General features: G+C 38.9%; 2 protein-coding genes across 2 annotated transcripts in view; one reads left to right on the plus strand and one right to left on the minus strand.

Moving 5' to 3' along the window:
* The window catches only part of CES1 (carboxylesterase 1), a 561489-nt gene that overhangs the window by 139999 nt on the left and 397499 nt on the right, over positions 1-23991 (plus strand). The gene's annotated exons all lie outside the window — the stretch shown is intronic.
* LPCAT2 (lysophosphatidylcholine acyltransferase 2) overlaps positions 14906-23991 on the minus strand; it is a 77923-nt gene continuing 68837 nt past the window's right edge. The window contains exons 13-14 of the mRNA XM_007532710.3: positions 22249-22384; positions 14906-16906 (exon numbers count right to left, since the gene is read on the minus strand). Of these exons, the coding sequence (XP_007532772.1) occupies positions 16722-16906; positions 22249-22384 (321 nt within the window). The 3' untranslated portion in view covers positions 14906-16721. The remainder of the gene's footprint in view (positions 16907-22248; positions 22385-23991) is intronic.

Consider the following 23991-nt stretch of genomic DNA (forward strand, 5'->3'; position numbering starts at 1 on the left):
CTTTAATCTGTATGATATTCTCTTGGCTGGATGTCCAAGTATGTCTGGTGTTATCTGGACAGTAAATTGTTGGGATCCACTTCCAGGATCTGTTGTTGTCATTCAACTTTTTGTGTTGTCATTCACTTTTTCTTCCCTAAAAAAAGAGTAAATGTTGTGAGCTGTGTCTTCTGGTGACTTCTCCTGATTGGGGCCTGGATTGAGGGTCCGAAGCTCTGCTGGTATCTCTGGAGGTGCTCTTCTTACGTGACATAGCCTCCATCTGAAATCCATTTACTTCAGATGACATAATGGCAGCTAGGCATTTGTTCTAATATATCAACCACAAGGGGGAAAATCCAGTTAATTTTATTTTTTTCTCTTCTAGGGTTTCGTTGGAGTTTTGTCCCTGCATGATTTCATAACTCCTAGAGGACCCCTTTCCCAGATAGAAGTTGAGTGAGTAATGGGGGGGAGGGGTAGAGATAGAGAGAGAAGAGAAGGTGACAACAGCATTGTTTCATTACTTATGAAGTTTCTATTCACACAGTGCACCCATGTTATGGGTGGACACTTAAATCCAGGCCCTTGTTTATGGTAACATGATAAAGTGTGTACTCTACTAGTTGAACTATCCCTTAACCCCTAATTTCTATTGGAATAGATTTATTAGTGGATATTGATGAGGTAAGCAAGACATCACAACTTGGCTTTCCTTTGTAATTCAAGGGGACAGAATAATTGGTTTGATTCACCTTTTAAAAAATGAGCTTGATTCAAGCCCTGGGCTCCCCACCTGCAGGGGAGTCGCTTCACAGGTAGTGAAGCAGGTCTACAGGTGTCTCTCTCTCTCTCTCTCTCCCCCTCTCTGTCTGCCCCTCCTCTCTCCATTTCTCTCTGTCATATCCAACAACAATGACATCAATAACAACAACAATAATAACCAAAAATAAAAAGGGCAAAAAGAGGGGAAAATAAATATTAAAAAAAAGAAAAAAAAAAAGAGCTTGAGTTACACCCCTAACCCCTAGCCTAGGGTACATGCACACACACACACACGCACACGCACACGCACACGCACACAAACACACACACAAACACATATTTTTGGTTCTGGTTTACCTCATTAAGTAACCCATCTGACCAGACTGGAATGCATGCTTGTTCTGGGAAAGGCAATTTATACTTATCAGACATTATCAGTAGAACATCAATTGCCCAGCATATAAGAAGAATTCAGTACATCCCCCACTTCACCCACTCCAGCCACCCACCCAAATTACATTAAGAGCTATTATATTTTTTTACTGTACCTGGGCTCAGTCAAAGAATTTCTTGTTCTTGTATTTCTCCTTGGCTGCCCTTGGAAGGTGGTTATAAGTCTATGTACCTAACCTCACAATCTCCCTGATTCTACCACTCTTGATGGATTTGCAAAATGGATAATGGGTTTCCCTAGGCAAGTTCTGTGTCAAGCTATGAGATCTTTTAGAGAAAAATATAAAATTTTATCCATCCGAGTCTCCTGATTTCCCAAATATAAGATGTTGGACTTGGTAGAGTTTTGATTTTATTCCCAGTCTCTGTCTCCCTCTCTGTATATAGTAAACAGAAGTCTCAGTGATAACCTGTAGATAAAGTAATATCTTCATTGACAGGTGAAGAAATGAGTTCCCAGGGGTGATTAGGGATATGACAATAAATCATATTATTAAATCATTTATTGTTCTACACAAGGATTAGAACCTACCATTGTTTCCTCTGTATTGTAGGTTCATTTAAAAGACTGGGGAGATAGCACAGTGGTCATGGGAAAGGTAGTCTAGAGGTTATGCAAAAGTCTTTCATTCAAAAGACTTCATGCCTCAGGCTCCAAGTCCCCATGTTTAATCCCCCTGCATCACCTTATATCAAAGATAAATAGTGCTTAAAATAAAATAAAATAAAGTTGAGCTGGGACAAAGACAAAGGATGGGATGGAAAAGGCTTGCGCTCAGGGTTCTTGCCTTCTGGATATTTTCTTGGATGCTGTCCTTTGGTGCAAAGTGCTCAAGTCCTCTGGGCTCTCTTTCAGAAGTGCCCAGGCCTCAAGCCTGGCAATCAAGCTCCCTGAGAATAAACAAAGCTCTTCCTCCCATCTCCAGGACATTCAGTCTCCCCTCTCAAGCTTTCCATGCTGACCTCACCCCGGAGCCTTGTGGGCTGGGCAACCACCCCAGGAATTCATCCATAAATGCACAGACAATGGCTGAGGAAATGTGGGCCTTTGATGTGACTCCAAGAGTTGCCCTGTGAGAGGTCAGAGCCTCCATCCAAGGTCAGAGACCCACTTCTATTCTTCAATGTGGCTTCACAAGTGGCCAGAGATTTCTCCCCATTTCTGGTCTCACTTGTCCCCTCCAAAGACCTTGTGTGGGCTGCCTTTGGCTTAGCTGGACAGAAGTGACTGGGGGCACTGCAGTGTGCAAGAGTCAGAACTGACCTATGAGTAAAAGCATATGGAATGTGCTGCCAGAAGTGAACCCAGAACTGTGGGGCTTCACTTTATGTCACCTTCTTTCTTTCAGAAAGCTCAATTGGCCTAGGGTAGTGGCTCAGCCTTCAGCCTATGTCCTTCCTACATGTTTGAGGTCCTAAATTCAATCTGTGGCACCATAAGAAAGCAACAAAGACAAAACAAGTAGAACTCCATGGATGGTGGGGCAGTTTTTGTGCTCTCTTTGTCATAAAAATTCAAAAATTCAAAAGGGAAAAAAGAGGGTTGTTATGGTAGCTCAGTTCATATAATGTGGGCAAGAGGCCTAAATTCACTCTGGCTACTTAATAAAAGAGAATTATTGTTTATTTTGAGACACTGCTAGGGGCCAAAGAGGTGGTTTCTTTCTAATAGTACTTTGAGAATCATTAAAAAAAAATCCAGTTAAGCACACGTGGTGCAAAGTGCAAGGAGCAGCGTGAGGATCCCAGTTCAAGCCCCTGGCTCCCTACCTGCAGGGGAGTCACTTCACTGCAGGCGGTGAAGCAGGTCTGCAGGTGTCTATCTTTCTCTCCCCCTCTCTGCTTCCCCGCCTCTCTCCATTTCTTTCTGTCCTATCCAGCAACAACAACAATAATAACTACGACAATAAAACAACATGAGCAACAAAAGGGAATAAATAATAAAAAATAAATATTTTTTAAAAATCCAACATCTGCCACCTCAGCTTTTAGCCCCATTCTTTGAGTGATTTATTGAGTCAATGTATGTATGAAGGAAACCAAAACATAAGGTATGTTTATGATTTATTATTTGTTTATTCTGAGTGAGCTCAAGTTAGAAAATACTGTTCTTTAAAATTTTTCTTTGAACATCAGAGAACCAATTGTCTAGTTCCTGCTCTTCTGAATCTTTCATGGATTATGTTTAAAAGTTCCTGGATGGAAGGAGATAATTTATAATTACACAAACAGACTGTAATACCTGAGGCTCTGAGGTCCTAGGTTCAATTCCCCATACCACCATAAGCCAGAGCTGAGCAGTGTTCTGGTTTTAAAAAAAAAAAATCTCACAACTTTTCTCCATTTGCAAAATTTATTAGTAATGTCCATGGCACAGATATAGCAAGGAGACTGTGGGGAAAGAGGCAATTCAATTCTGGCATATTTAAAAGCAATTAACTAACAACTTGAGTGTCTGTTTACACACAATTTAAATAAGAAGCTGAATTGTCCTTAGGTAAAGTAATAGTGCTTCTCTTGCAGGATTTCTAAAGTCTGTTTTTCCACACAGAAAAACCCTCAGGTTAAAGGTATTCATTGTTTAATGTGTCCCCAAGTGCCCTGGCATTGTCCTGCAAAGTGACTGTATCTGCAAAAGTGCCAAACTTTGGAGAAAAAGAAAATGCGTTATGTAAAGACAGACCCAAACCAGACACTAAAAGAGGGGTGAGGGGGTGTGGTGATAGTTACTAAACAAATGTCACATTTTATTGCAGGTTGAATCTATTTTCTGAGAAAATCCCCATTTCAAATAAATAAGCTCAAACAGAAATCCCTTTTAGCCTTCTGAACTTTTTTCCTGTCAATTTTGAGCTTTGACGAGTCATTTGTTCTCCCCTGGCCTCTGCATCTGGAAGTAACCCTCTGTAACACTGTTCACAAGGCCTGTGTTTACCTTTCAAAGGAAATTGGTTTTTCCTAACAATTATGCTAAGCACAGAGATTTTGCTCCAATTATCTCCATTTAATTTGGAGCACTGTGTACCTTAAAACACTGACAAGCAAGCAACTGAATCCAAGAAATCTAAAAAAGTTGGTAAGTTTCAATTATGCATGTTTTCCACTAAAGTAAACTGTGTATATATGTGTGTATGTATGTAAAATAAATCTAGAGGCAACTTCAGACTTCACTCCTATAGAGATGAGAATTGAATAAAATCATGGTGGAGCAGGTTGTATTCCTTCCCAAATTCCAGCTCCCCAGATAATCTCTCAGTTCATCTTCTTGAAGCTATTTTATCAGACACATATGCTTAGATTTTTTTTCTTTTCCTTTAATTCTTTTTGTCTGTCTGTTTGTTTTTTGTTTCTTCTGTCACCAGGGTTATCACTGGGACTCGGTCTCTGCAAGATGATCCCACCACTCCTGAAGCCCATCTTTTCTTTACTTCCTTTTCTTATAAAGACAGAGAAATACAGGGTGGAGGGAGAGTGAGGGAAAAGGAGAGACACCTGCAGCATTGCTCTATCACTTGTGGCACTTCACCCTTGCAGTTGGAGACCAGGGCTTTGGACCTGGGTCCTGGTAAATGATGATGTATGCATTTTACAAGGAGAGCTGTTGCCAGACCCCAATCTTTCTACATGACCAAAAGATGTGAGTTGATTTAAGAAACAGTCTGGAAAAACAGAATCTCTGGATAAAAGGAACCCAGAACGGCTTCTAGTCCAACCTACTCAATTACCTGGGAGGTCTTCTCTTTTCTGTTTGGTTATAGAGAAAAGTCGTCCCTGAAGAAAATAGCCCTTCACGGGGGCCAGGCAGTGGTAGACCTGGCTAAGTGCTCACATTACAGGAAATAGCCCTTCTTATTCACTTGATCATCTGATAATGTGACAGATTAAAATTCCCAGTCCGGGAGTCCGGCGGTGGCGTAGCAGGTTAAGCGCACGTGGCCCAAAGCACAAGTACTGGCGTAAGGATCCTGGTTCGAGCCCCCAGCTCCCCACCTGTAGGGGAGTCACTTCACAAGTGGTGAAGCAGGTCTGCAGGTGTCTGTCTTTCTCTCCCCCCTCTGTCTTCCCCTCCTCTCCATTTCTCTCTGTCCTATCCAATAACAATGACATCAATAACCACAATAATGTTAAACAACAAGGGCAACAAAAGGTAAAATAAATAAATAAATAAATAAATATTAAAAATAATAAATAAAACTCCATGTCCTTGGGACTATGTTTTACTTCCTTGTCCCCAATGAACAACCCCCCCCCCACACACACACACACACACTTCTTCTTCTTCTAGCGTTTGCCAACACACACACTAAAACCATTAGGCACAAGGCTCGTTCTCCTTCACTCTCACTAGGAGCCTTACTGGGTATAATGCTGCCTTATGACTTTTCCAGTTGCTGAACAAGTGGATATAGGCATTGCTTTTATGGTAAATGGGAGGAAAAGAGAGAAGATAATTTAAGTGATAGTTCATGGTGGTGTAGTTTGGCAGTTCAAACACTAGGAAACTTAGCATCCATCTAGAGAACTGAAAGGCAGATTTTTTAATTTCTCTCTCTCTTTCTCTCAGACACACACACCTACAGACCCCCCCACAGAGAGAGAGAGACAGAGACAGAGAGAGAGAGAGAGAAAGAGAGAGAAAGAGAGAGGTGGGGGAAGGATTGTATATGATCAACTAGCTTTCTGTTAGTTTCATGAAGAAACCTTGCATGAATTGTTCTTTCTGAAAGAAACTCTCCTTCCTTCATTCTTTGAACTTGTATTCATCTTTCCTGCTGTAGAGGAACTCCTGCCTGAATATCTGCTACTATGCTCCTTCTGCTGTAAGTAACTTGGACTTTACTTTTTTGGAGCCTTATCACATGTTCTTTTTTTTGTACAGATCCAGAAGTACAGTGTCATTTTTTTAATTTGGACTCCAGAGCCCAGTGAGCTGACTTCCTGTAGAGACTGTTCTGTCCTCCTCAGGACCTCATCTCATCTCTCTCCTAGAGAGCAGTGGGACCTATGCCCAGAGGGTAGACTTCATCCTGTATTTTTCCCCCTTTTAAAAAATATTTTATTTATTTTCCCTTTTGTTGCCCTTGTTTTTTTATTGTTGTTGTAGTTATTATTGTTGTTGTTGTTATTGATGTCATCATTGTTAGATAGGACAGAGAGAAATAGAGAGAAGAGGGGAAGGCAGAGAAGGGGAAAGAAAGATAGACACCTGCAGACCTGTGTCACCACCTGTGAAGCGACCCCCCTGCAGGTGGAAATCCAGGGGCTCCAACCAGGATCCTCAGGCCGGTCCTTGTGCTTCCTGCTACTTGTGCTTAACCTGCTACGCTACTGCCCGACTCCCCATCCTGCACTTTTCTTTTTTTCTTTTTCTTCCTTCCTTCCTTTCTTCCTCCTTCCTTCCTTCCTTCCTTCCTTCCTTCCTTCTTTCTTTCTTTCTTTCTTTCTTTCTTTCTTTCTTTCTTTCTTTCTTTCTTTCTTTCTTTCTTTTCCTTCTCCTCCTTCTTCTTCAACTTCTTCTTCACCTCCTCCTCTTCCTTCTTCTTTTTTGTTATGTTCAACTCTGGCTAATGGTGGTGTGGGGGATTGAACCTGGGACTTTAGAGTCTCAGGCATGGGAGTCTGTTTGCATAGCCATTATGCTATTTACCCTCCACCCCAGCAATGTTCTAATTTAGCTGTCTCCTGCACTACACTTTGCACTCCATGAGGATAGGGACTTTTTGGATCACCAAAGACCTGGCATATATTATCAAGACCTGGAAATAATAATTATGTGCTCAATACTTATTTGTTAAATGATTTTAAATGAGTGAAAATAAAAAGAGTACCATAGAGCTCTTTCTCCAGGCTTGCTACTATTCCATGGAGGACTACTCCATTTTGCATGATGTTATTTTGTATTACTCTAGCATTATTACTATTATTATTAGTCAACAGTGTTAGCTCTGGGGCTCTGTGCCTACATGACTCAATTTTTCCTGGTGCCCTCCCCCTCCCTGTTTTTGGGTGGAGGGTGAGAGACAGAGAGGAAGAGAGAGAGGAGAGGTACCTGCAGCACTGCTCCAATATTCCTGAAGTCTCCCCCGTGCAGATGAGGACAATGATGGTTTGAATGAAGGCCTTTTTGCATGGTAAGATGTGCACTCTACTGGGTGAGCCACCACACCAGCCCTATTACATCTTTATAGTAAGATTTATATTTGAGGTTGGAAATCCACCATATAAAAACATACAACTTGTTGTTAAATCCAAAATTTTGGCTACTTGCACTTCTATGTGCATTTTACAATATAAATTTTAGCAGCAGTACCGTATTTTAGTTCTGCACATGCATACTTTACATCATAAAGGGCTATTTATTGTAATTTCTTGGAATTTTAGATCTATTTGGGGGGATTTCTATCTTACTCATTAAATCAGTCTATACCTTTATTTAGATCTTCTTTCTCTTTACCCCTTACTTAACATATTTTAATATTTCATAATTTTCTCCCTAAACTTCTTGAAAATATATATTTAGACTTATTTTCAGACATTCTTTTAAATAGCTTATTTATAATGGTTACTAGTGTGTACTAACTCATTAATTCCAATAATTTGTCTGTAGAATCTCTTACATTGTGTCTATGCTTCATGTTCTCCTTTTCCTGCTCCTTATTTTGTCCCCGTTTTCCTGTGATTACCACTAAAAGCACAGATGGCAAATATTCTTGCCTTTATTTCGCTTATAAAAATAATGTTTTCAGTGGTCTAGGAGGTGGGGCAGTGGCTAAAGCACTGGATTCTCAAGCATGAGGTCCTGAGTTCAATCCCTAGCAGCCAGAGTGATGTCTGGTTCTTTCTCTGTCTGCCTACTTTCTCATATGTTGTTTTATCCGGGCTGGCTTCACGGGCGGGTAACAGAGACTCAGGGACACACGGCTGGGCTGAGAAGCTGTATCTCTTTATTCATGAAAGGGCAAATCACCACACCATGTGCTTTTCTCCATCATCCTCTCTCAGCTGCTGCTGCTGGGACTCTGCCGGTCCTTAGCATAGGGGACGGGGAGAAAGCGGGCGCGAAACTAGCAAGGGGCAAACCAATTCTTCTCAGAGGTCGGGGGGAAGGGAACATACCAACACTCATAAATAAATAAATTCTTAAAAAAAAAAGAGAGAATGTTTTCATAATTAAGTGTGATTTTTTACTAGAGGTTTCTGGAAGAAACAAAGGTTAAGGAAAATTCTCTCTAGTCCTAGATGGTCATGATGACTTAAGTACAGATTTCTAGAAAATATTATGTTTTCTGAACCTATAGTGATGACACTGTTTTCGTTTCCTACTGCATTTGTGGTGGCACATTAACTTGATCCTACCACCACAACGTCCATGCCCTAGTTGCTGGAACCTGTGACTATGTCACCACACATGGGGCAAAGGGTAATTTAAATTACAGGTAGAATTGGAGATGCTAACTAATTGGTCTTCAGACAAACAGAATATGGTGATAAGGGAGTTATCTTGGCAGGTAGTGTGCAGGATTTACATGCTGGAGACCCTGGATTTGATCACTGATATTGCATATGCTGAACCAGTGATCTGATTGCTCTTTCCTTTCCTCCCTCTCATAGGTGAATCTTTAAAAAATAAACTATGGTAAATTATCAGTGTGCCCTTTTACTTCTCATATTTTCATCTTATTATTGATTTGTACAACTTTTCCAGCTTTATATTCAACAATTCTGTAATCCAAAAACTGAAATCTTTCTTATTTGTGGCTTATGCTAATTCTTGCCTTATTTCTTGTATATTTTGTATGGTTAGACCTTTGTTTAGGCTGATCTTTGCTTGGCAATCCAACACAAATTATGCTGAAGATATGTCTCTCTAGGGGAAGATCGACATTTGTTTTTATAAAGTATACCAGGGACATTCTTGATTCCTAGCTTGGGGTTTCACTGACCGTATCAGTAGTCTAATTTTTAAATTTCAGGCACATAGGGCAGATGTATGCTCAGGGCACTTCCATTTCCACCTATAATGGTGTAATTAGTACTATTACTACTCCCTTTTGCCATATTATTAAAATAGACATAAATATATTTTAAGCAGTCTATTTTTAGACTTTGGGCAACATGCACTACAGGATTATAAGTCATAAGAAAAGGTAAGTGACTAAGCCTGTGATTTCTCTGGCTTTCTGTCTAGACAATATTCTGAAATCTATCATAGTGTAGAAGAGTCCAAAGAAGACAGCAGTCTCACATAGCTCAGGAGACAAAGACTGCATCCTGGGGAGGTTGAATGGGCTGAAAAGCAGAGGAAGATCTTCTCCCATTCTGTGAGGGGTCTCTTGGTTTGGGTAGTGGTTTCTTGTGCTGTGAAGAAGCTTTTTAATTTGATGTAGTCCCATAAGTTTATACTTGCCTTAGTCTTCTTTGTAATTGGATTCGTTTCATTGAAGATGTCTTTAAAGTTTATTCAGAAAAGAGTTCTGCCAATATTTTCTTCTAAATATCTGATAGTTTGTGGCCTAACATCCAAGTCCTTGATCCACTTGGAATTTACTTTTGTATTTGGTGAAATACAGTGATTCAGTTTCATTCTTCTGCATGTTTCAACCCATTGTTTCCAACACCATTTGTTGAAGAGACTCTGGTTTCCCCATTTAATAGTCTGGGTGGGTGGATGGGAAAATACAGGTCCAAGAAGGAGTCAGAAGACCTAGTGGGGGTTGTAATGTTATATGGGAAACTGGGGAATGTTGTGCATGTACAAACCACTGTACTTACTGTTGAATGTAAAACATTAATTTCCCAATTAAAAAAAAATTGAAAAAAAGAAAAGAAAAGAAAAGTAGAGGAAGGGAGTTAATTGGTAAAAGAGTTTCCTAAATCTGTATACTTTGGAAACCTCTAAGTCTTTGATTAATTACTGTTATGAACTGGATTGTATCTTCCTTCCCTCCCTCCCCAAATTCATTTACTGAAGCCCTAAACCTTTAACTAGCTGTAGTTGGAGATCAGACCTGTAGGGATGTAATTAAAGTGAAGTTAAAGTACAAAGACTGGTGGAAGGATCCCGGTTTGAACCCCGGCTCCCCACCTGCAGGGGAGTCGCTTCACAGGCGGTGAAGCAGGTCTGCAGGTGTCTATCTTTCTCTCCTCCTCTTTGTCTTCCCCATCTCTCTCCATTTCTCTCTGTCCTATCCAACAACAACAACAACAATAAAACAAGGGCAACAAAAGGGAATAAATTAATTAATTAATTTTTAAAAAGTGAAGTGAAGTCATAAAGCCCCAATGCTCTAGGACTGGGAACCTTACAAAAAGAGACACTAGAGCACTCTCTTCACACGTACACAGAAAAGAATACAAGGAGAATGTAACTTTCTACAAACTGGAAAGACTTAGACAGGAACCTACCCCCCCCCCCAACGACACCTTGGCCTCATACTTTTAAGCCTTTATAACTACAATAATGATAATAACAACAACAATAATATTAATGTGCTACTTATGCTGCCCACTCTGTGGTATTATGTCATGGCAGCCTGAGCTGAGTGACACAATGACTAGAAAGTACACATGCTCAGTGCAAAAACTGAAAACAGTAGAAGAAGCTATTACAAAGCAGGGAAGGAGCTGAGTAATTACTGGAGCTCATCATACAAGGTTGGGGCAGTTTGAAATCTGATCTTCCTCAATGGATAAGACCTTGTTGAGTACCCAGGGAATTCAGAAGGGGCACTAGAAAGGCCACACCTTAGGCATAAAGGGAACATAGTACAAGAATATAAAACATTATAGATCCTTTATAACTTAACTTAAAATTTTTTTTGAAAGAACCATAATGATGTGCAAATAATTTAACTGTTTCACAGAGCAAAACTCTAGTACTAAGTATTGGCCAAATAAAAACAACAAAGAATTATCTACTCTGTCCAGGACATATTACAAAGTCAGCTGCATATTTTGTAGACATTTATATGTATAATAGTTTGTATAAAGGCACATTATATTTTCTTATAATAGATTCCCCAAAAGTGAGATAACTGGGATAGCCTGTTGTTTTACCTGTAGAGTTTCTTTAGGAAGTTCCATGTTGTTTTTCAAAATGGCGGAACAATTTACATTCCCACCAACAATGCATGAGAATTACTTTTGCTCCACCATCTTTCCACCACTTTATTATTTCTCTTTTCCAGGAGATGAATTTCTCTTTCTATTTAACTTTTCCACTGAGAATATATAGCCCTTCATAAAAAATCCTTTTCACCTGTCTCCCAGGGATACAAAATACTTTGTCTCCACTAAGCCTGTTACTGAGATTGACAAATGTCCACAGGTCAACTTTAATATTTATACTTTCACTCAGTTCTGGCTTTCAGCTACCTTTTAATTTTTTTGGCCTTTGAGGATTTCCCTTAGTATTTTAAATATTCTTCATGTATTTCAAATAATGTTTATTATATTTTGTTCTAGATTCTAGGGGCTGTTGTGGCCAGCTGGTCTCAGATTATTTAGTTACTATGTTTCTGGAATTTGAAGTCTGTCATATAATTCTTTAATTATTATATGATCTCAAGTTACCTTGACCTAATCAAAAGTCCATCATTTAGAGCCAGTTTGAATTCTAGTCCTAATATCCAACATTTATGTAACTTTGAGGAAGTGATGAAACCTAAGTCTTGATTTTTTTAAAAAAAATATATTTATTTTTCATTGGTTTATGTATTGAGAGAGAAACAGAGCACCAGATTGGCATATATGATACCAGGGAATAAGCTCAAGACATTATGCTTGCAAGCCTCTACTTATTACTCTGCTTTTTGCTCCCTTCCCAGCCCTTCTTCTCTGAGGATTTATTTCTATATAAGTTTTAGGAATCATAGTTTCAAGTTTTCAAGTTGCAAAAATTATCCCTATTCTTTTTGTTAAGGTTTTTTTATACTTTATTTATTTAGTTATTTATTTTTGCCTCCAGGTTTATCGCTGGGGCTCAGTGCCTGCACTATGAATCCACTGCTCCTGGAGACTATTTTTTTCCCTTTTGCTGCCCTTGTTGTTCATTATTGCTGTTATTATTATTGTTGTTGTTATTGCTGTCATCCTTGTTGGATAGGACAGACAGAAATGGAGAGAGGAGGGTAAGACAAAGAGGAGGAGAGAGAGATAGACACCTGCAGACCTGCTTCACTGCTTGTGAAGTGACCCCCCACCCCAACAGGTGGAGAGCCAGGGGCTCCAACATGGATCCTTATGCAGGTCCTTGTGTTATGAGCCATGTGCACTTAACCCACTGCGCTACTGCCCGACCTCCAAACTATCCCTATTCTAATACAATGTAAAACTCAAGTGAAGGACAATGGTATTACAACAAAAAGGATAAAGGGACTGAGAACCCGTATGGACTTTTTTGATTAGGTGATGGAGACTCTAATTTGATTTTGTGATATTTGACTTAAAATATGAAGTAAATGTCTTAAAATCAGACCAGATGTGATGGTTGCACAATCCTGTGACAATACTTAAAAACAACAACACTGAATTGTACACTTTGAATGGGTGAATTGTATGGTTTGCAAATTATATCTTGTTTAGTATGTGAATTACATCTTAAAGTTTACCCCTAAATGTGTGGGTTTTTTTTTTTTGTTTGTTTGTTGTTGTTGTTTGCCTCCAGAATTATTGCTATGGCTCCGAGTCTGCACTACCAATCCACTGCTCTTGGAGGCCATTTTCTCCATTTTATTGCCCTTGTTATTGTTGTTATTGCTGTTGTTGAATAGGACAGAGAGAAATGGAGAGAGGAGGGGAAACAGATACCTGCAGACCTGCTTCACCGCTTGTGAGGTGACCGACCCTGCCGGTGGGGACCTGGGGTGCTTGAACTGGTATCTTTAGCCCGGTCCTTGTGCTTCGATCTAAGTGTGCTTAACCCGCGGGTACCACCCCGTGCTCCACCCCTAAGTGTTTTTTAAAGACTAAATCAACTTACCTTCAAATGACATGAATCTGGGGTGGACAATAACTCATGTGGTAGAATGCACATTAACCTTACACAAGGACCCAAGTTCGAGCCCCCAGCACCACATGGGAGCACTACTGCACAGGGTAAGATTCATGAGTAGTGGAGTGGTGCTATGGTGACATAACCTCTTTCTTTTTCCTGTTCCTCTCTGTCTCTCACCTTCTATTTGGAAAAACAAGAGTTCACCGGGATCAGGGATCAGTGGAATTACACAGATGCAAATAACCAGAGTCCTGTTGATAAAAAAGTTATTAATTAAAAATAGAATCCAGATACACTGTTATCTTGATATAACAATACCTCACAAAAGGATTAAATATCAAAATTAAGTTAAATACAGTATTTATATTTTACAAAATACACTAAAAATTGGGGTTATGAGAATCACAATTTTTTCCTGCTTATTCTTTTCTGTAATGTGTATAGATTCTTTCATCAGAGTGATAAAATAATGTTAGAAAAATAGTAATCTTAGTATCAAATTGTGGTGGTGACAATTTGTCAGAACACACTGATCTTTTTTTAAATATGTATTTTCCCTTTTTCTGCCCTTGTTTTATTATTGTAGTTATTGTTGGATAGGACAGAGAGAAATGGTGAAAAGAGGGGAAGACAGGGAGGGGGAGAGAAAAACAGACACCTGCAGACCTGCTTCACTGCCTGTGAAGTGATTCTCCTGAGGTAGAGAGCCAGGGACTCCAACCAGGGTCCTTAGTCGGTCCATGCGCTTAGCGCCACCTGCACTTAATCCGCTGTGCTGCCGCCCGACTCCCCTTTTTACAAACTATTATCTAAACCTCCAGTGCATTTAACTGATTTAAGGACATTATTTTCTTACATTAAAATTCCAAGAGGGAGAAAAGTTCATTTGAATGAAACCTTTGTTAAGATAGTATAAAAACACAACAGAGGGGCTGGGTGGTGGCACATCTAGTTGAGCGCACGTATTACAATGCGCAAGGACTGGGTTCGAGCCTCCAGTCCCCACCTGTAGGGGGAAAGCTTTGTGAGTGGTGAAGCAGTGCTTCAGGTGTCTCTCTGTCTCTCTCCCTCTCTATCACCCCTTTCCTTCTCGATTTCTGGCTGTCTCTACCCAATAAATAAAAATAATAAAAGTAGAAATAAAAAACACAACAGAAAGCTGGCCTGTAGTTACAGCTATGATCATGACCTGTGTTATTACATACTCCCTCCAATAGTCAAAAGTTAACTTCCTTAAGAATATTAACTCTTGCAGGCTGGGAGTATGGATCAACCAGTCAACGCCCATGTTCAGCAGGGAAGCAATTACAGAAACCAGACCTTCCACCTCTGTATCCCACAATGACCTTGGGTCCATACTCCCAGAGGGTTAAAGAATAGGAAAGCTATCAGGAGAGGGGCTGGGATATGGAGATCTGGTGGTGGGAATTGTGTGGAGTTGTACCCCTCTTGTCCTATGGTTTTGTTAATGTCTCCTTTTTTGGGTAAAAAAAAAAAACTCTACATGTAATAATAATAATTTAAAAAAGAATATTAACTCTTGCTGCTTTGGCCAAAATTTGAATTTTTCATTAGAGTAGAATATGCCTGACATTTCTTAAAGCTTAAATGTAAACACAATTAATTAATTAATTGATCAATCACATTCATAAATATACAAACCTGTCATCACACCATGATGTTAAAAAAGATAAATTACATTTGAGACAAAAATGGCAAAACCAGGTTATTTTTATTGCAGAGAATTTTATGTAGTTAAGTTTGTTTATTCAGTAACATAATAAAATGGTACATTGGCATAAGTGGAATTAAAGAGAATAAAATATTATTATTTAAATCCAGAAAGACAATGAACTTACTTTCAAGAGTCTCATAAAGCTTTTACTTTACAGTGCTATTATTTCATAATTAATAAGACTAACATGTGGCTTTTCTATGATAAAAAAATAATCACGGTACCTGAGTAATAAACAAATTCAAATGTGTATTATGAATATTGCTATAAAGATATACTTTTTAATTACTTAAACTATTATCTTCAGTTCATTTAATGCTTTGTATAAATAGCTTTAAGACATAATAAGCGTACAGTTATATATACTTAAGGATGAAATTTCTGAGCAATTATCTAAGTATATATTTACTTACTAAATTAAAATACTATTTAGTATGCAACATAGTTTGAAATTATGACTCTTGATTAAATACAAATTCTAACAGCCTGCATGAGAATTCCCAACTTCAAAATGGCCTTTAAAACACTAGCATGGAGGGTAAGTCAGCAATATATTTAGAAACATAACCAAAACAAAGAATTTGAATTCAAAGACTGAATTCAGACTAGAAACCAAATACTTTTGTACATTAATAAATGTCCCTACGTTAAAAAATTCCGGTGCAATTTCTAGTACCAGTATACATATATGACATTCAACAAAATGGCACTTGAGGAAAGTTATTGCTTAGGAAAATTATTGCTAAGGAGAAAATGACAGATTCCTGGTTGGGGGCTAATTGTTGCCTTGCATTAATAAAGAGGTTTTTGGATTCCCTAGCTTTTGAGGATACTCTGGAATCTGTTGTGTTTTTCGTATATATGTGTGTGCATGAGTGTATTCAATATATATATATATTTATATATATATATTTATATTTATATAATTGCAAGCATGCTCTAAAATTAGATTTACCCTTGAATGGTAAAATATATTAATTCCAATATTATATGGCCAGAGCAAATCTGATTTATTTAGTGGATAACTATTGTGACCTGAACTAGCCAAATCAAATTAAACAAAATTCAGTGGCAAACAAGTTGTTTTCTTCTTTGGCAGTTAGTTGATGCTATCTTCAAGACAATTCCTATTTAGCCATTGGTTAATAGAAGTTGTCTTTAAGACAAAAATCTCTAAATAAGGCCATGAGAAAGTATAGGGTTACCATAGCAGGTGGCTAAGGGAATCTGCAGTAGAGATGCATGCTAAAAATAAAAAAGGTTCAAAGTTCTCTCTTCCAGTACATATGATGTCACTGTAGAATCTGACATGAACTGGGAAAACACATTTTCTGAATCTAAATTTATGAAATTCTGCAGGGTACCACTACAGTCTCATTTCAAAGACTTGATAGGAATAGTGAGAACACTATCACTTAATTTTTATACGAAAGTATATTAAAGTGTGTTGATGATTTTTATACTTTTTTTTTTTTTTTACAAATGTTGGTTTTTGCTCATCAGAAAAAAAAGTGACATCAGTTCACTGAATGTGTAAAATGAAAATGGAAAATCCATAAAAGCATGTTTATCACTAGCAAATCAATGCAACAGAACATAACACATAACAAAGGAAATATTATTTGATATGTGCATATAAATGTAAGCATTTTAATAAGAAAACATAACTTATAAAGAAAGTTTTCATTTTAAGCATCATCATTACTCAACAGTGACATTTAAAAACACTATCAAAAACATCTTTACAATTTCAAGTAAAAGCCACTGAAATTTCCTTATTGGTAATATTTGCATTCAGTCATCTTTTTTGTCTGAAGTACTCTCTTCATGGTTTTCAGGGCTGACTTTATTACTTGCGATTAAGGGAGTTGCCTGAGCTTCATTTGGTAATGAAAACACATGGCACGTCTGGAGGTCTAAGTATGTTGTAAATATCTTGGCATATTCTGGATGCTTTAGGGCAAAACTCTTAAATTCCTCTAGAAGAAGAGAAAAAACAAAACCTAATAAATTGAGGTGAATCTTCTTTTTGTATAATGCAAATGAACATATGACTTTAATAATGTAAGTATTGTAGAGAACCGTTATTCAACTTTCACAAATGATAAAACTGTTTTGGAAAGTAGTTTTTCCATGATCTTGTCAAACTCAAAATGTTCATACTCTGTTATAAACTCTATCCCAAAGCATGCAGCCTACAGAAATGTGTGCATTGATGGTACATTACTGAGAACACTCATAGCAACATACTCAAAATAGGTAAACACCTGAAACAACTCAACTCAGTAATAATGGATGATACACGTGGCACATTCATGGAACACAGCATTGTAAAACAATGAAAGTGAACTGGAGAGATGTGTGGAGACAATCTGGATGAACCATAAAGTCATGATGTTAAACACAGAGTCAAAAACAAGTGAACACCTATCATAGGAGTTAGCTATATAATATTCCAAACTTGAGTAAAACTAATACACACTAAAAGAAGAGTTTCTTTTAGATGAAATGTTAGAGAAAGGTAGAGATTTCTAATTAAGGTCAGTGGGTTTTTACTTTAAGAGAGAGGAAAGGGTTGCAGTTGGGACGGGACACACAGAGGTGAGGTATCTAGGTCTTGAAGAGCACCCTTTCTTGACCTGAGCAGTTACTAGACACTTGCACTTTGTAAAACTACATTATGTTCTACATTTATTTAGTATTTTTGAAAATAAAAAGTTGTAAAAGTTTTATTATGTAGGAATTTCTATTACTCACTTTTTTTTGTCCTTGTTATTTATTGTTGTTGTTGCTGCTGTTGTTGTTGGATAGGACAGAGAGAAATAGAGAGAGGAAGGGAAGACGGGGGGGGGGAGAAAGATAGACACCTGCAGACCTGCTTTACTGCCTGTGAAGGGACCCCTCTGCAGGTGGGGAGCCGGAGGCTCGAACCAAGATCTTTACACCAGTTCTCGCCTTTGTGCCAAGTGTGCTTTACCCGATGGATGCACTACTATCTGGCTACTCCAACTACTGACTTTTCAAAGCTATCTTAAGTTTGTTTTTATTTTAAATATATAGAGACAGAGAAGACAGAGAGGGTGAGAGTGAGAGAGCAAGAAAACATTACAGAAGCTTCTCTCAGTGTGGTGGGTGCCGGGTTCTGATCTGGTTTGCTTACGTGACAAAGCAGCACAATACCCAAGTGAGCTATTTTGTTGTTCCCTAAAGCTATTTTAGCTCTTAATTCTGATATATAGAAACTTTTATTTTTATTGCTACCAGAGTTACCACTGTTACCTCTGCAGATGAAAAGTATGAGGCTTGAACCCAGGTCCTTGTGCAGGGTAATACTTGAGCTTAACTGGGGTATCTGGCCCCAGACCTATAGAAATTTAAAGCCTTGGAAGACTGCATCCTGACTTACAACTAAGAATATTCAGTAGAATGCACAGTGCATAAAAACCATTTCTCTGGGAGCTGGGTGGTAGCACAGCGGGTTAAGCAGACATGGTGCAAAGCACAAGGACCGGCTTAAGGATCCCGGTTCAAGCCCCCAGCTCCCCACCTACAGGGGAGTCACTTCACAGGCAGTAAAGCAGGTCTGCAGGTGTCTATCTTTCTCTCCCCCTCTCTGTCTTCCTCTCCTCTCTCAATTTCTCTCTGTCCTATCCCACAATGACGACATCAATAACAACAATAATAATAACTACAACAATAAAACAATAAGGGCAACAAAAGGGAATAAATAAATAAAAACCATTTCACTATGGTCTTGTCAATATTTCCATTTTATAAATAAATTTAAGAAAAACCATTTCACAAGACATCTGAGTGCTGACACCTTTTTACTTGAGATATTTTCGATTTAGGAAATTGAGGAACTAAGGGAGAAGCATAGACGACTTAGTAAGTTAACACCTGAGCTTGAAACTCAAGCTCCTTGAAACCTGGACTTTTAGAAATATTATACTACGGGGTTGGGCAGCAGTGTAGTGGGTTAAGCGCACATGGCACAAAGTGTAAGGAATGGTGTAAGGATCCAGGTTCAAGCCCCTGGCTCCCACTTGCAGGGAAGTCACTTCACAAGTGGTAAAGCAGGTCTTCAGGTGTCTATCTTTCTCTCAATCTCTTGTCCTCCCCTTCTCTCTCAATTTCTCTCTGTCCTATCCAACAACAATGAAAGCAATAACAACAACAATAAACAACATGGGCAACAAAAGGGAAAAATGGCCTTCAGGAGCATTGCATTTGAGTGCAGGCACTGAGCCCCAGCAATAACCCTGGAGGCAAAAAAAAAAAAGGAAAGGAAAAAGAAAGAAAGAATGAATGAAAGAAATATTATACTATCCTCAATTTTGAAATGTTGGGGCCAGGTAGTAGCACACTTGGCTGAGACGTGGTTGAGTGTAGGCATCACAATGGGCAAGAGCCCAGGTTCAAGCCCCTGGTACGTAGCTGTAAGGGGAAATTTTGAAAGTGGTGAAGTAATGTTAAGTGTCTCTCTGTCTCTCTCCCTTCTTATCGTCCCCTTCCCTCTCAATTTCTGGCTGTCTCTATCCAATAAATAAATAATTAAAAAAAAATTTTTTTGAAATGTCTGTATCCCCTCCTATTTGGATAAAGAAAACCCTACTGAGCTTATAAAGCAAAGGAAACCTGAACTTGCTACATGGAAATATAGAATAAGGATTTAAATCCCCATATACTATCTCTGTTTATTTGGTGTGTATTTTTTTAATCCTCCGACAACCAGGAGTTCATACCATGGTCCATTAAACTACTTCACAACAACTGCAGATACAAATAGATCTTAGTGATAAGGAAGTCATCAGTTTGAGGGTAAATCATTCTTTGCATCCAAGATTTGTGCTCTATTTAAAGGACTAAGGTCTCTGTCCTCTTTGGAATGGTCAGTGGTATCAAAGGATAACTCACTTCTAGAAGGAGGACTATCTTGGGTTATAAATGAAATATGGGGATCAATCTGAATAATGGGAAACCAAGAGCGAAAATAAATTATCATATTCAAATAATTTCAATAGTCATTTGAATACCCATTCTTTAGTTATTTAAGACACATTCTTTGGTTATTAAATATCTATTTCTTGATCAGTATTTATTAATTTATTTTTGCCTCCGGGGTTATTGCTGGGGCTCTGTGCCTGCACTATGAATCCACTGTTCCCGAAGGCCATTTTTCCCATTTTGTTGCCCTTGTTGTTACCCTTGTTGTTTTTGTTATTATTGTTGTCATTGCTGTTATTGTTGCTGGAGAGGACAGAAAGAAGTCAAGAGAGCAGGGGAGACAGAGGGGGAGAAAAAGACAGACATCTTCCCTGCTTGTGAACACCCCCACCACCACCACCACCACAGGTGGGGAGCTGAGGGCTTGAACAGGGATCCTTATGTAGGTTCTTGCACTTTGTGCCATGTGTGCTTAACTCACTGTGCCAGCCCTCATTTATTTTTATTTATTTATTTATTTTTTATCTCTGGTGCCTCAAGCATGAATCTATTTAATGTAACTATTATATTGTCTCCTGAATCCTCAACATCTATTCTTTAAAGAAAACAAAAACATCTTAAATATCTCAAATATTTCTAAAGAAAAAAAAGTGAGTTGATATAATAGTGGCAAAAGGGAGATAATCTGTGTACTCTGAAAAGAAGAAGTTTAAGCTCCAAAAAACAAAGTAGCTTTCCTCTAAAGGAAAAATAAGCTATTAAAATTGATAGGTAAATTATTGTTACCTACAGCTCATTTACAGTATTCATTTATACTGAAATAGTTATTCCTAATAGTTCTTCAAAATATGCCAGTTCAGAGCAATAGTCTCACCTGGGAAAAGAAAATGGTCAGAGAATCTGTACATAGAGGTTTGACTCATAAGTATACACTTTCCTTTTTCATCCTTCCTTTTGTCTTTTTAAATGAACTCAATGGAATAAACACCCCACACACTTATAATTACCTAAAACAGAACGAAGAGCAACCAGAATAACGGTAATTAAAACCAGAAAGTCAGAGAAGCATGTTGACTTAATTCCCCCACCCCATGAAAGTTAACAAGCTGAAACTCTTTTGAAGACTATGAGGAAGAAGGCATTTGAGAGGAAACTTGGTTCAGCCTGAGGAAAAAAGACCAAGGAAGATAAGATGAAGAATCACATCAAAGCTCAGGCAGGGAACCCACCACAGAGGCCTCCCTGCTGAGGTATGCAGTTCCTCTAGGACAGACTGATTCCACTGAGGATGTACCTCACTCTGTCAGCCCTATGTGGGGCTTGTTTTGGTGTGTGAACTCTAGTCATTGGGAGACAAGACAGGTGGGTCACTGAGAGATGAACTTGCTTCTCTGTCAGTATTGCTTCCTCCACTGCAGTCCATACCTTAGAGGGGTACCATCAACATGCCATGAGATACTAACAATGCTAAGGAAACATCAGTCACTGGTTTAGTTACTATTATTGCTGGTACCTCAATTCATTTCCTTCTGTGGAGCTCTCATTCAGTTTGGCTAACTTGGTTCAGTTTTTCTTGGCTATACTGACAGCCCTGCTGGGAGGGACAGCCAGACCTGAGAGCAGTGAGAGGCCCTGAGCAGTGAGGTGTGGAGGAGAATGGTTTGGGCTCTACAATCAGACTGTAGGGCTTTGAATCTCATCACTTACATTGTTCACTGGGGCAATCCTGGATAAGGAACTTAAGTTCCTTGTATCTCAGTAAAATAAGAATAACAGAGAAGGGAGTCGGTTGGTAGCGCAGCGGGTTAAGCACAGGTGGCACAAAGCACAAGGACTGGCGTAAGGATCCCGGTTCAAGCCCCCGGCTCCCCACCAGCAGGGGAGTTGCTTCACAGGCAGTGAATAATATTAAAAAAAGAATAACTGAGAGTACTGATTACATAAATATCCTAGAAAAATGAAATGTGTTGAAAACATAAACGGTGTTTCGAAGAGCTCTTCATGTAATGCAAGTCCTCAATCATTAGATACTGCTGATACATGACTGCCATGATTATTACTATCATCACCATTATTACTACTATCTGTACTATCAGTATTTCTTTTGTTTGTTTTACTTGATTTACTGACGGAAATTCTGATTCACAGAACTGTTGTTGTCGCCACAGGGTACAATTCCACATCTTCACAGGATAGATATCAATACGTCTCACTCACTATCAAATTGCCATCTTCTTCAACTATAGGACACTAAGGTCTCAGCCTCCTTATTGTCAGTACTTCCAGCAGGAGGAAACAACACTCTTGTATGAGGAGCAACACACAGTCTGGCTGCCTGCTTGTAAACTGAGTTAGGAGCCAGTAGTCTACTTACCATAGGAAATAGAATCCCCCTGGGCTATTTCCTTGAAGAGACCAGAAACATCAAGATCAGGCACTCCCAGGGAAGCCTGCATGATGGTGGAAAACTCTTCCTCTGATATGGAGCCATCCTCATCAACATCAAAGAGCTGTTAGAGAAAGAATATAAAACATTAAATCCCAGCTCCCTCAGAGCAGCAGTGAAATGGAATTATATTGGGAAAGGAACCTTTTCTTCATGCAAACATTTATTGGGCCAGGAGTCAAGCCTGTCTATATGAAGAAATTATGGTTTCTGTTACCCCCCACAACACCTGTAGTTTAGTGATGGAAAGAGATGGAATTAAAATAGGAGCTAGTAAGCATATTAGTAAATACAAAGCCATGTGGAAGTTTTGTGAAAAACAAAATGAATCCTGTCCAGAGAGGCCAGGGAAGGGTTTCCAGAGGTGTTGGCAGTTGATTGGGTCTTTTATTATTATTATTTCTTTACTGGGGGGGATTAAATGGTTTATAGTCAACAGTAAAATATAATAGTTTGTACATGCATAACATTTCCCAGTTTTCCACATAACAATATAACCCCCACTAGGTCCTCCTCTGACATCATGTTCCAGGACCTGAACCCTCCCTCCACCCCAGAGTCTTTTATTTTGGTGCAATACACCAACTCCAGCCTAAGTTCTGTTTAAAGTTTTCCCTTCCGATCTTGTTTTTCAACTTCTGTCTATGAGATCATCCCATATTCATCCTTTTGTTTCTGACTTACCTCACTTAACATGATATCTTCCAGCTCCATCCAATATGGGGTAAAGAAGGTGAATTCACCACGAACCTGCGACTTTGGAGCCTCAAGAATAAAAGTCTCTTTGCATGACCATTATGCCATCTACCCCTGTTCACATTTCTCAGTTTTCCACATAACAACTGAATGCCCCTCTAGGTCCTCCTCTGCCATCATGTTCCAGGACATGAACCCTTCCCACCCTACCCCCGAGTCCTTTGCTTTGGTGCAATACACCAGACCCAGTCCAAGTTCTGCTTTGTGTTTATTGTTCAACTTTTTTTTTTTTTGGTAATTGGATTCGTTTTATTGAAGATGCCTTTAAAATTTATATGGAAAAGAGTTTTGCCAATATTTTTCTCTAAGTATTTGTTAGTTTCTGGTCTACCATCCAAGGGGTATTTAAGAGTTGGTCTTTTAGAACATAAAGAATTATTTTTTCAATAGACAATGACTGGTAGATGATTGCCTGAGGAACAAGTAGGGAGAATAAGGGGCAAGAAGGAATCAGGTTTGGATGGATATACATATCTCTAACCTTTTAGGGTTAGGATGGGAAGAGGATATGGTGTGATCATATGTAAATTAAGGGAGTTTAGAGGTAAAATGGAGGGTTGATGGAAGGGCAAACAGTTGAGAGAAACAGAATCAGGCTGGACAAGCAGGGGACAGCATCTAACAGAAGGAAGCAAAGATGGGCACTGAATCTCAATTATGGTCTGTAATGACTAAAAGGAAGGAATCAAAGATGGCTGAGATTCTTTAGTCTGGGGAAGTAGGTGAAAGTGCTTTACATTACATACTTTGAATGGGAGACCAAGTATCCAGTGAGATCAAGATTTGGACTAGGTGTTGGTTAAGTCAGAGGTGCCATGAGGAAGTGAGGGATTCAGTACATCAGCTCAAGGGAGTGAGGAAGCTTGAGATATGAAGACAGATATGAGCTGGAACTATGGGTGTGTTGGAACTTAT

Source organism: Erinaceus europaeus, chromosome 2, assembly GCF_950295315.1.
Source record: "Erinaceus europaeus chromosome 2, mEriEur2.1, whole genome shotgun sequence".
Classification (NCBI taxonomy): Eukaryota; Metazoa; Chordata; class Mammalia; order Eulipotyphla; family Erinaceidae; genus Erinaceus; species Erinaceus europaeus.